At 35.2% G+C, this 14,222-nt stretch overlaps 1 protein-coding gene across 1 annotated transcript in view; it reads left to right on the top strand.

Moving 5' to 3' along the window:
* Positions 1–8,476, top strand: part of LOC132716207 (phosphatidylinositol phosphatase PTPRQ-like) — a 39,411-nt gene extending 30,935 nt beyond the window's left edge. The window contains exons 11-17 of the mRNA XM_060699457.1: positions 1,229–1,371; positions 2,053–2,148; positions 4,522–4,591; positions 5,002–5,178; positions 5,354–5,479; positions 7,146–7,206; positions 8,437–8,476. Of these exons, the coding sequence (XP_060555440.1) occupies positions 1,229–1,371; positions 2,053–2,148; positions 4,522–4,591; positions 5,002–5,178; positions 5,354–5,479; positions 7,146–7,206; positions 8,437–8,476 (713 nt within the window). The remainder of the gene's footprint in view (positions 1–1,228; positions 1,372–2,052; positions 2,149–4,521; positions 4,592–5,001; positions 5,179–5,353; positions 5,480–7,145; positions 7,207–8,436) is intronic.
* The last annotated feature ends 5,746 nt before the right edge of the window (positions 8,477–14,222 follow it).

Here is a 14,222-nt window from a genome sequence, read left to right as displayed (position 1 = left end):
TTTCTTCTCTTGTAGCGATGTTCTGCAAGATATAATTGTAGTAAAGAAAAAAGGGAAAAAAGCCGCAGGGTGCCTAGGTAGCGAATATGATGGATGTTAAAGGACAGTCAATTTTCTTTAAAACAAATCAATAACGTTTGTGTGCAGGAGCTTTGTCTTGCAGAAAATGCCTATCATACGAGTCAAAGGACAAAATTTATTGAAGTGTTTCTCATTTACTCTTCAAACGATGTATCTAGAATACTTGCATGTAACAGAACGACCTCTAAAAAAGAGAATTTTGACAGAAGTTCCATTGGTATTAAAACATATAACTAACAAAACTTTTGTGACATTTTAAGAAATTTTTGAGCGCATTTGTGCTTCTTCTCCCTGTGACATGTTAGCAACTTAAGTCTAGCCGTTATTCGCCTAACCTTCGAGTGATTCTTCAAAATCGTATCAGTTGGCCCTTTTGATATCGCTGCGATATTGGCTATTGTTGTTATTTAAAGTCTGGCATCTATGTAAATGATAAGCCTGACTTTATGAATGTTTCTGACAGTAACTATGGCACTTAGAGGCATCTTTGACTTGTGCTCATTTTTACATCCACCTAGAAACAGTTGCATAAGATACATCATTGTTGACATACATGTTACAAATATCATAATAAACATTCCTAACCTTTCTTGAGATTTTATGTAAGCCCGTGTTTCAGCGTCCTTCAACAGAGCGTTAACGAACCATTTTACATGAAATATAAATTATATGCGAATAATAATTCTAATCGGTTAACTACATACATGATTTTGTTTCATTTGAAAACAGATACAGATGTGAAAAATACGATAATTGGAATCTTTATATCCGAATGAACTTTTACACACTTTATGTTCCAAGAGGATAATCAATGTGTTTGCCATCCAGATATTAAGGACTAAGATTCTATAATTTGCGTAAAAGAAGTTATCAGACAACTTTCAGGATGAATCAAATAAAGAATTTATTATGATCATATTATAAAATAATAGATGTATAGACTTGAATATCGACCTTATCATATAAAAACTTTATGATATAACTTATCTTTATGATTACGGGGCAAAGTTTGGCATAGCCACGAACGGAAAATGTTTCTATATGCAAAGTAGAAGCCAAACTTAAATATGAATTGCTATGTAAACCTATGTTGCTAATTATAGCATCAAGATATAGAACTTTACGTATTCTTGTGTTTGATTTTTAGCACCTGGCAAAGTTTCCGAATTTTCTATAGAACCACATCCCGATGAAGACTTTACAAAAATGAAGATATCATGGGAAATGCCGACTATATTAGACAGAAATGGAGTCATCAAAAGCTACCGTTTCGAAAACTATGAACCAGGGGTATGTGTTTGAATACATAAAGAAGTCTTTATGTTTGTTACTTCAACAATGTATGCCCTATATTTAATTAAGAATGCGTTAAAAATCATTTGCGCACGATTTTCGTTGTATTATTTAAAATGTAGGTTGTAATTTTACATATGTAACAATTTTTCAACGTTTGAACCATGTGATGCTCTGGTCATTATACATTGTGTTTAGAACAATACTGATTCTGTTAAGAAAAACCTATATCAGACTCGGCTAGTGACTCGTCAAATATATATTTTACAGTCGTACGTGTACACTTACAATACAATTCCGTATTTAATTTAACATTGTACTATAATCTCATGACTGCCAGCTATTCATTTATTGATTTTGACGTTCAAGATGATGTTGTACAATGTATGATTTTTATCATAAGTGAGCACATGTGAGCACCAATCGCCTTATAAATAACAAATATGAAATAAAAAAAATGATTCCATATATTATTATGAAAAACTAAATTTTTCCACGATTTGTTAATGTGATTCTCCTTCAAATCCTGTGTATCAAATAAGGACTTCTTTTTAACTTTATGGAATATTTTGGTGCCACGATAACCGGCAACCTTTTGCATTTTCTTTAAGTTGTTTAACTGCCATGTCTTTAAACATTACAACACATGCTCTAATAAGTGTCTTTAATTTCTTTAAGAATGTGACGGCGACAACAAATTTTCAACAGAATCGTCTGGGTTATATTTACACAAAAACGGTACTTGTAGAGCCAGAAGAACAATACACATTTAAGGTAAATAAATTTTTACCTTTTTAAAACATGCAAAAGCTAAATAGAATATACAAGTACCTTAAATTAAATGAAAACGTGTGTGGTTTTCCGGTTAAACGCTACACACATGTGAACGACCAAAAATATTTCTGTGTACATTTTTATGCACCAGGTTGACCGTTCGTCTGATATTATGTTATTTTTAATCCTCTCTATTTTCGGAACCGATAGACAGAAATCGAAACTTCTTAGAAGAAAACGTTAAACTATTATGAGTTAACAGGTTTTGAATTCCCCGGTTCAAGGTCACAGTCATTAAATGTGTATTTCAAATCTTGTGTAAATTGTATTAGTAATGATATGTTGTAAAACAGGTTTGAGCATTCTCATATGAAAATTTCTCCAACCAGGGAGTGACTCATCATCGGTTCCCCACGATATATATTCCGTACATACTTCATTATCTACCTTGGGATATTCATATATCGAAGTATGTACGGAATATATACCGTGGGTAACCGACGATGGGAGTGACTTAGACTGCAAATACTTATATTTGAAAACATATTTACGTCTTAATGTGCCAGTCTACAATCATGCCTTACGCTTAGCTTTTTGGCACATTGTGAATTTCTACAAATGTGATATAAATCATGCCCTGTGGTCAATATTAGCCTGTCCCGGGGTGACTCTTTACATAGAAAACCCTTTGGTATACATTCCAATAATTGAGATATTGAGCATTTATTATTGTCTAATATACCCCTACAAAATTTCAAAGTTTCATTATCCTGATGTAAAACATTGCTCTGCAGGGGGCAGACTGGAGTCGCAATAAATTTACATAGCTTTATACATTAAACATATTAACTAAAATCTCTTTTCCTCTGAACATACATTTTCAAGAGCATAGATACATGCATTTAGTATGTTTCATGACTTTGATGTTTTTTTATAAAGGGTTCTGTTTTGTGGTACTATTTTGTTTTATTTGTTTTACTGGTAAAACTTTCATTTATATAAAGTGTCTTATAATTTGAAAGGCACATCAGTCTGAGGAATCCATATTTTTTTTAGAAATGTCAAAGATGTGTTTATCTAATATCTAAATGATTAATTAAGAATATGTTAAAAGTTATACAACTAAAAGTAACCTTGAGCATACTGTTATGTGTCTCTAAGGTAGCAAAATGTAAACCAAGTAGTATTTTGACTTCCATACAAAATACTAATTCACTATAATTTTATCAATTGCCAGCAGAGCTAAAAATGAAAAAGATAGTTCAGATGTATAGCAAATTTGTATATTTTTTAGGAAACAGTAGAAAAAGGACGAAAAATAAACAGTTTGTCAGAAATAAAAATGTCACCATTTCTGAGCAATAATGGGTCTTTACTCATTTACAAACCAACATGATTGCTGCTTAAAGTCAGAATATATAGAGTATTGTTGAAAGTCAGTAAATATAGATTTTTAGGAGACTTGAGTAACTGTGGATAACTTCAATGATACGGACTGTCATGCACATAGGGTTATACATGCCCCCACCCTGGTGGTTTTGTATCATAAGGAAAACTAATACACGTATAAAATATGTTCCAGCAAACTTAAATGCATGAGTTTCTTCCGTTATGTAAAACTAATCAAACACATCTGCATTCGGGCATAGGTACTCTTATGCTTTTGTTTAAAGATACGTCTAGATAAGTTATTCGTATTAATCTTATATCATTGCTATTAACGCAATATACTTTGTAAGATCATTTTGTGTGTAGTGTTGTTACTGATTCAAAAAAAATCTTGTCAAAGTGTTTCAAAGATATAAAAAAATATATTTATTTATTGATATAATAGATATGCTAAGCTAAATCTTTACATCAAAACTTCCGTGGTCCATTGGTTAAGTTCATTGACATCAAACATATTGCCCCTCACTGTCCAGGGTTTGAACCTGCTTGTACCTTTAAGAACGCACACAGGGACACCAAGTTTTTACTTTATCTACGAAAGACTAAAAAACTAAACAATTCAAACTTACATTTACATCAAGTAAATAATTGTCAAAACGCTTCCAACAAAAATATTTCTTTTGTCAAACAAAATACTGCGTCAAAGAAATTATAACTGATATCAGAAAATATTGTTTTGTATTTCAACGAGGAATATTTTCTTGATATCAATAAATTACTGATTAAAACTACTTTGAAATGATGCTTAATACTTTGTCTTTTTGTTTGTTATAAAGTGGTTTTAGGAATAAGATTTCTATATCAGATCATGGACAGTAAAAGACAAGGGGAGTAATCCTTTACTTATGTTTGTAATGATGTGATGAACGCACACTTTGCGTAAATACAAGTTATACAAAATTAGCTCAGATATTTAAGTTGTAGGTGTTTGCAATAAATGAACAAAACATGGAAGGAGAACACATTATGGTTACAACAATGGCTCCTGCAGGAGGTATGTTACTTAGATATTTTAGCCTTTTTAACTCTTTCTTTTTGAAGTCAAAAATAATTAATGGATAATTAATGGACAATTTTAACTACATGTAGTAATTAGCTACTTTTTGAAAATGTCTTAAACTAATTTATCTAATGAAATTTTGAAGAAAAAAAAGCTGTGTTACTTTTGAACACAGAAATGGACTGTTAATATATATATCTTTTATTAGTTTGGTTCTTTCTGTCATAAAACGAGTAGTTATTAATGTGTGTCATAGTAAATGTATTTTTTTTTCGAACTTCTTTGTACATTTTTGAATTAAGGATATAATGTGAAAGGTTTTTATTTATAGATATAATTTATGTGGTGGTAAGAGGTAATAATTTGTTAAAGTAAATACTATGAGAAAGCAACTGTCATTTCAGTTCCTTTAAACATCGAGGAAAGTTTAAAAATGGATGTTATCGATTTACAACGAGAGAAGACTGTAACTGAAAGACAAATAACGATTACATTAGTTCGGGAGTTTTTTGAAGAATCTACAAATGGCAAAGTACAAACCACTGGGCTCGTAGTATGTGTAAACAGCTGTGACTTTGAAGGTATTCTTTACTATCATTTGTATAAGTTGTGAAAAAACATAATGATCATGCAAGGCATTAAAAAATTGCAGATGATATGAAACTTAAACGGAAAATCAGCCAGAAATGTCAATTATTAATACTACCCTGTTGATTTGGTGACCCCTTATTAAATGTTATATAAAATATCTTATAGGCGTAATGACAATAATAGATGTGAATGCAATGGAAAATTGGACAGGAGCATCAAAGAAAGGTTTGACGTCATATCGGGCGACAAAATCTGACTGGTTAGATAGGGCTAATACACAATGTTCATGTGGTATGTCGCAATTCTTAATTAGATGTTTGAATATTTAGAACTCAACTCGAGTATCATTCATTTTGATAACAAGCACGTGTCAGTTAATTGTAGTTTTTATATCTTCATTAGTGAGACTGAGTGTAGGACTTATATATGTTTGAAAGATTTGACGGAATCAATTGAATTGGTCCTTCTCTACAAGTATGTTTTGAATTATTAATAAAAAGACTTGCACAGTGCATAATTCTTAATGTAAAGGAAAATCATTTACCTAACCTTAAACCCTCTTGAACAAACGGATGATTAGCCTGTACCACCGACACGCACTCTGAACATGTTTTCATGTTTGTTTCTTAAATTTCGTATTTTTCATTAAAATACCATCAAAGACCGGAAAATTCCATTTCAAATATTTAGCTGAAATTGTTTTTGAAAAGATGGAATCAGTTCAACATTGGGACCTTGTATGTTCCCAAAAGCGCTGCCCTGTCTGTCTTTTTCTGTACGTCCAGAGAATAATAAGTATAGAAAGAATTTGAGTTAGTCTTTACACAGTGATAAAGATCAGTAAGAGGAATTAAAGTGTTCAAGAACCATAAATTTTACTTTGCTTTTTTTAAATATCTTCCATTAGATGATAGGTTGTGCGGTATATAATTTCTAAACTTTGATATACCATTGAACATTCACACAGTTGTAGAGACTAATGAGAGGAAGTGAAGAGTAAGATAACTAAAACTACATGGCTTACTTTTTTAATTATCTTCCTTTATATAACTTTATACTGCTTGTCAGGATTATTACTTTAAATTAGTAAGAGGAAGTGCAGAATACACAAGTCATTATTCTATATTGATTAAAATTAAGAACTATCTCCCGTTATGATAGTAAAAAAATCAATTTTAATGCTTGTCTAGAGTTTAACTTCTTAGCTGTCAAAAATAAAATTATTGTTAAAACTGCTAAACTATAGAAACTAGTCAGAGAAAGTGCAATGTCAAAGAACCATATCTCTACATAACTTGGCTTTTAAATAATCTTAAAATACATAATAATGCTTGTCCAGTGAATAACTTGGAAAGCGTTGTAGAAAACTGTTTAAATTTCACACAGTTATAGAGAAAAGCAAATAAAAGTGCAGTGTACAAAAGCTATAATTCTTGTTTGGTTTCTTAATTATCTCCCTTTATGATAAATATTGCAGTGTGATAGACACAAGAGAGAGAGAGAGAGGGAGAGAGAGAGAGAGAGAGAGAGAGAGAGTATGTTGACCAAAGTCAATAACGCTGCCTTAAATAGTTTTTATTTTGCTCTCACAGCCATAATTGATTAACGTGCTTTGCCTAACTAACAAATGTAAAGATTTGGATCAGCGAAATTAAAGCTCTATTAATGATTTTTATATTATTTGTGGTATTGTTTTTGTCATGTTTCCATGATTTTGATTGTTTTATTTCTAGGAATTAATAAACTGGAAGTAACAAATTTTAAGTACATTGTTATAGTTTATTTTACGGATAAATAAACTTGAAGTAACAAATATTAAGTACATTGTTATAATTTATTTTAGGGAGAAATAAACGGGGAGTGACAAATATTGAGAACCTTGTTATATTATTTATTTTCATGTAGAAATAAATGAGAAGTAACAAATATTGAGTACATTGTAATAGTTTATTTTTAGGAAGAAATAAACGGAAAGTAACAAATATTGAGTACATTGTTGGCATAATAGATTTTATTGTGTTAATTCACTCAAAGAACTCTTTAATACAATTCCATCAAAAAACATCATTGATTATTTGAATGAGATTAACTTGTATTCTAGGATCTTATTGGCTCATTTTTATTGTCATTTACAAAGTTTTACATAACATTTTAAGACATTTATAGCATTCCGCACGATATGGTCAGTTATGTGTTGACGTGCCGTAAAAATCAAAACAAACAAACAAAAACCTCAACATGACTCGTACTTGTCACAGAAAAAAAACGTGTTAAAACGACGATGTACGTGTATTTATTCTATGACCTAACGTGCTCGTATATATATTATGGTTAATCATAAATTCAAGTTCCATACAAAATTGTGTTTCTATTAAAAAAGGCCTATTTAACTCGAATTTTGGAGCACCGTACAGCACTGAATTCAAACACCGCATTCTTTTTCCGTTGGACCGGTTAATACTGGAACCCTTTTCTTTTGCACCATAATTTATAGATAACTGTTTATTTACCTGTTGTTATGTTATGTTGCTGTTATCATATGTCATTTTATGGAAAACATATCTCAAGGTCTGATCTATGTAAATTATACCAGTTAGATAATTGCAAAGGTATCTATATAGATAAGTAAGTACTTTTTCGATCTTATACAAACGGATAAACATGGAAAGATCATTCTTCGATGAGGTTACCAGGCATTTTGTTGTGTAAAAAGATTCTTTCAATAATCATTTCCCAACTGATTCAGATGATTCCGCCGTGCATGTTGCCAAAATATTTTGTCGGTTTAATCGGTTGACATTAAATCGCTTGAATGTAATTGTTGATGCAAATTATAAGATGAATTCTACTGAGCGTTTAAAAGTGTTAAACTTTGTTTTTACGAAAACCCGATGTGAATTGAATTTTAGTGTTTTTTATCGTGCACTGAACCACAAACTTTGCATTGGTTCACCACCATGTACATGTATATACCATTAAACTGAATCACATTTTTCACTTTATTGTTGAATTTGTTCACATTGCTTTATCTCTTGCATCACAGTGAAGGGATTTCATTATTTATTTTTTTGATTAGTTATCCGAAACTCATGATGTCCAGTTACGACTATTGAAAGGTATTGTTACATCTTTTTCTTCACGGAAACAAAATGTTCATATATTTGGTGTTTGTAGCGCTAATAAATGCATCTAACCTCGTAAATGTTTTAATGATTTATTGATCTGTTCATGATCTTGAATATTTATAGACATTCATTGATTGCAGGGTCGTCAATGGCCGAGTGGTAAATGTCGAGCATATGTACGTATAAATGACTAAAAAACATAACAAGAAAAAATATTTGATAGTATTATCAAAACAGGAAGTTCACATTTTTATCCTTATTCTAGCCCCCCCCCCCAAACACCCTTAAAGTCATCTAATTTGATAAAGTTGCAAAAGTCATAACACAAATTATCATGGTGTAGTTTTTGCAGGAACCATAATCTCTTCAGTCATGATCTCCAAGGTGCTTTTTACGGAAGTTTGATTTCATACTCTTTTTCTTATGTGGTGCGTAAAGCACATCGTCCTGAAATACTGAGGCGCTGATCAATTGGCATATTGCTGATACAAGAACATTAAGTTGGGAGGTCTCACGTTGGCACTTATACTCCAACATGCTTCAGTATCTCCTGAAAGTATTTGTAGTTTTGCTAATTTCTCACGTTGCTTTGGTTTGTTAAGACATAGGTTTGAACGTAAGCAAACATTAACATTGTGTGAAACGTTGAAAATAAACGGTGCCAAAAAAACCAATAAAATCAATTTACAAATCCCGCTCTTTGGAAGCTAACGGTTGGTGTCTGTTCAATTCAGTTCAGTTCCTTCATTTCAGCGGAAAAAATACTATTTTTACTAACAATTCGGCCAAACTGTTTGTCGGTGTAAAAACCCGTCACTATACATACTAGAACAGAACAGAACATAACTGATTTCCGTCAGAGTAGCATATATCATACGAGCTATTCGGCTGCATGGTTTGGTGCATTGATGGTAGCTCTTATCGGAAAATTAAGGCCCGGTCACACGCCCTCCACGGGCGTATCGAGGCCGAATAACGGCCATAAATTTCTTCCTGTGAAGCAGACGCCGTTCGACGCTTTGAGGTCGCGATAAAGACGCGATACAGCCGTACTTTACCCGTCGTTACACGTGGTATGAAAAAGTTTTGGGCTGCCGAAAAATTTAGACCGCGAGTAATCGCGGGCGGTACACGTGGTACACACGCGGTAAAGACGCGGTACAGACGCGGAACGAACGTGCTAGGACGTGCTGAGGCCGCGGTTAAGACGTGGTTACACGCGGTAGGACGCGAAATTTTAGCGGGTAATCGCGGATGGAGCACGGTCATAGCACGTTTGTTCCACGTCTGTACCGCGTTGTTATCACGTGCATTAGCGTGTGTACCGCGTGTAAGCACGGACAAACGCCTTTCTCCGCGTTAACAGCGCGCCCCAATACCGGCCTTATCACGTTCAATTGCGTCTTGTATACGTCCCAAATACGATCGTCTATGGCCTAATCGCGTCCGTACAACGTCTGATTTTAGGTATATAAAAAGCGCGATTTGCCGAGCATTCGTCAGTTGTGCTCCAGACGTAAAGGGGTGAACATGGATCCCCGTCACCGTACTGAACTCGTTTTGCTGCTCCAGTCGTACAGGTCCATCAGCTCCTCATTGACAGAAGAAGACGAAGGAGGAGGGTGGTCCGGAACATCTGGGTGCGCGACTGGATTGGCGGGAGACCTGAGCTTGGGCTGTACGATCGTTTCATGGTGGAGCTCCGTTATAAAGATCCAAGGGCCTTCCAGAACTTCATGAGAATGCAACCTGCCATGTTCGATGAAATTGTGCAGAGACTGACAACAGCCCTTACCAAGGAGACCACCAACTGGCGAGCACCCCTTGATCCAGGCCTGAAGGTTGCCCTCACCCTGAGGCACCTTGCTTCTGGCGCCAAGTACCGTGAGATGCAGTATGGCTGGAGGGTCCCTCACAACACCATCAATCTGGTGTTGCGCGAAGTGTGTGCGGCCATCGTCGAGGAGTTCCGTGATGAGCTGCTCGCGCCACCACAGACTTCCGCAGAGTGGCGTCAGATTAGTGACAATAAGATGAACAGTTGGAATTTTCCGCATGTCATTGGTGCAATAGACGGCAAGCACATTGCCTGTAAATCTCCTGCCAACACTGGGTCCGACTACTTCAACTACAAGTGCTTCTTCATTGCCATCCTCCTGGCAGTCGTCACATCTGACTACAAGTTCCTCTGGATAGACGTCAGCGGCAAGGGGTCTTCGTCTTATGCCCACATCTACAATGCAAGTGATTTCAGAGAGGGTCTCCAGAACAATGACATTATTTGGTTCCCACAGCCTGATCCTCTCCCAGGTGACACTGAGAATATATCTTACTTTCTGATGGGAGATGATGCTTGCGCACTCCGGACCTACATCATGAAGCCGTATAGTAACAAGGACATGACCAGGAAGCAGAGGATATTCAACTATAGACACTCGCGAGCCAGAAGGGTAGTTGAGAATTCGTTTTGCATCCTTGCCAACCGATTTCAAGTTCTCCTGACTGCATGAAACTGACACTGTGAGGCTCCTGGTCAAGGCGTGTGTACTCCTCCACAACCTGATGAGTACACGTTACCCGGTGATGCAGAACAGACTGGTGGATTTCGAGCGTCCAAATGGAGCCCTCTTCCGACACAGGATCCTCCTCCTCCACTCGCATGACCCCCTCCCCAGTGTTGGCAGCGGGTGTGGTCACAGGGGTGGTGATGGCAGCAGTGGTAGTGGCAGCAGATGTAACACCTGAAAAGGCAGAATGATAAAAGTATTTTTTAATAAACAATAATCGTTTATAAAAAATATACATACAAATAATAATTTTGGGGGGGGGGGGATAATTTCTTCAGCGACATGCTTTTCATTCCAAATTTGGCACACGAGATAAAATATCCTCCCATTAAATTGTTTCTAATCACAGTATGCATTGCACGTTACTCAAAATTAATAGTTTACACAAAATAAATTTAAAAAAAGATTTCCTACTTATCTTCTACAATGCATAACAATTTTTTTATATATGAATGAATTTTGAACGAACAATGGTCCACCATTTTTTGACGAAGATTTAAAAATTATAACATTAATTGTACTCACCATCAAGAGATTTTTCCTCCCCTTCAACTAGACTGGCAGCTCTTGGACTGAGAGCATGACTTGCCTCGACCTCGCCACGAGCACTCGGAACTTCGGCAGCAGAGTGGACGACAGCTTGCACCTCCACTGTGACTCTTGCCTTGGGCTTCTTGGCGGCCTTCACTGGCACTGGGCTGCCTTCATCTGCTGCCTTCGCCCTCGGCTTCTTGCTCGCACGCTGCTTCTTCTTCTTGGTCGTGGAACTCGACGTGGGCTCTTCTTCGGTGCCATAGCTTGATCTTCACGGGACTGGGCGGTTATGATTTCTACAACCCGGTTCGGCTGCTTTATTATACCCGTGGTAGGCCGCGGTACCGCCGCGCTTCACCCGCGATAAGAACGCGGAACAGTCGCCGGCGTCTGTACCGCGGGCATACCACGGGTAAACCGCGGGTAAGCCAATTTTGCACATTTTCCACCACGGGCAACCGTGGGCAATAACAATCGCGAAATTTTAACCGCGATACAGACGCGAAAGGCTGTGTGACCGGGCCTTTTAAGACGGTTGAATTGGGTAGTCCAAGTTTTTAATCAGGCAGTAGAAATTTAATTTGAGTTGAATTAATAGAGCTAATGACGAATTAGCGCTTGGGCAGTTATAAAATGAAACAAATGTTACGGTTATTAGCGAGATATGTCTTTTATATAATATAGTTACATCCCCTCAAAAGGAATCACCCAGGGGACTCAGTCGGTTATTTAATCAAATCCCTAAGGTAGTCTGTTTTTCGGATATTGTATATATTTCTCTGAAACAGTGAAACAAACGTTTACCATAATAAGTTTGACAATATGTTTAATGGCTAAATAACAAAATGGTTACCATTTTCGTTTGATTCTAAATAAAAATTAAATAATGTAACTCCGTAACACCGTATTTTACCACGCAGTTAAAAATCGTACTTACTCGCTTATTCACACGTACCCAATAGGTGTTTTGAGTTTCAAAAACGTAAGTTTTCCGTAGATTCAAAACAACGGCGGCGGTGTAATAATTCAAAATACAGATTTTAAATATTATTTTGTACATTTAGCTTTTTAATATTTAGTTTATTAAAATTAAACATTTTAAAGAAACCAATTCAGAAAGGCATCACTAATGAAGCCCAAAGGATTATCCTTAACCAAATTTGGGTCAAAATTAAAAAATCTTGTATAAGTGACGCAATCTAATGTAATTATGAAACTCTTCCATATGCAGCCTGGTGATATATGAAATAACGGCCCAGTGTCTCTTGTATATTTTGTTTGTTTGTTTGATTGGGTTTTACGTCATACCAACACAGTATAGGTCATTTGGCGACGTTCCAGCTTTACTGTTGGAGGAAGACCTCAGGTGCCCTTCCGTGCATTATTTCAGGCTCGCTCGAACAGGCACCTGAGTAGAACCACCGACGTTCCGTAAGCTAGCTGGATAGCTTCCTTACATGAAAGAACCCAAAGTCACTTTTGGAAATCGAACCCACAGCGGTGAGAGGCAAGTGGTTTGAAGTCAACGACCTTAACCATTCGCCACTGACGCCCTCGAGTCTCTTGTATATACAACATATGCACCATAATACATGTAGTAGCTCTAAAAGATACAATGTAGCTATTTATAAATTAAATAGGTTCCGTGGCAGTTATAATAACAACTAATGAATCTATTATCTATTGTCACAATTAATTAACCTCATTCACTTTCAATTAATTTAAATTGTGGAAATATATGTACACCGTTCTAGGAAAAGCATCTTACTTTTATTATCAAAAGAATGGATTTGTAATATCAAAAATATCGTATTATCGTCTGCTACGAATCTGAAATTTTGCCTCATGTTTACGTTCTTTCAGGACGTTCATTACGGATTCCTTGTAAGATTTTATATGAATCAATTTCTTTTACCACAGACCTTTCGGGATGCATTCCGCTACTTTTCCAAAGCTTGTAAAAAAGCATTGACAATTTTATTTTATGTTTGTATGAACGCTGAATATTTCTTTTAAATGAGAGAAAATTTCACAGAAAACTAGAAAATGACCATTTAATCTTATATCCATTTGTTCAGTTTGTGTATGGGTGTATAATATAAATCATTAGTAATTGATTTTGATACTTACTTTTTGCACTGGCATAAGAAAAAATCGTAAAATATTCTCTTTGAAATTCTCTGAATTCAATATACATGTATTAATTAATAAATGATAACGCCCCCCATAGCAATAATAAACATGAATCATTGTTTTTATTGCTCTATATATGGAAGTTATGTATGCATAACTCAAATGTTCCAACTAATCATGAACATTTTTAACTTTCGATTAGCTTACATTCAAAGCGGTCCGTAGAGAATAACCCCAATTAACGTCACATCCTGCAAGGGAAGTTACTCTTCCTCGACGCTAATCGCTTAAATAAAAGGGTCTATAACGAGATATATATTATTTATAATGTGTTTACATCCCTTTGCAATAGATTACCAGGAGACTGACTTGGTTATTCGCGTTTACATTCAACTACCAACCAGAAGTACTTGGTTATTGGAACATTACATGTATTTCCCTAAAACATAAAACAAATTTTCAGAATAAAAGTAACAAATATAATTATGAAAAGAAGAATTAATTCTTACAAATAATATTCCCCCGTCTTCCGTCTTCTCGATCAGGGGTCTTAGTTGGTTATTCGCGTAAATCCCAAACTATCTACCAGGAGGTAGTTGCTAAATTCGAAACTTCCTTGTTTTCCCCTTAAGAGTACTTTTCCGTAAAAAACGTAATGGAAATATAACAAGAAAG

The sequence above is a fragment of the Ruditapes philippinarum genome, unplaced genomic scaffold, assembly GCF_026571515.1.
Source record: "Ruditapes philippinarum isolate M1 unplaced genomic scaffold, ASM2657151v2 ctg5740_1_1_1_1, whole genome shotgun sequence".
NCBI classification, from domain to species: domain Eukaryota; kingdom Metazoa; phylum Mollusca; class Bivalvia; order Venerida; family Veneridae; genus Ruditapes; species Ruditapes philippinarum.
Note: the sequence above shows the minus strand (reverse complement) of the source record. Positions and strands in the feature narration are given on the sequence as shown.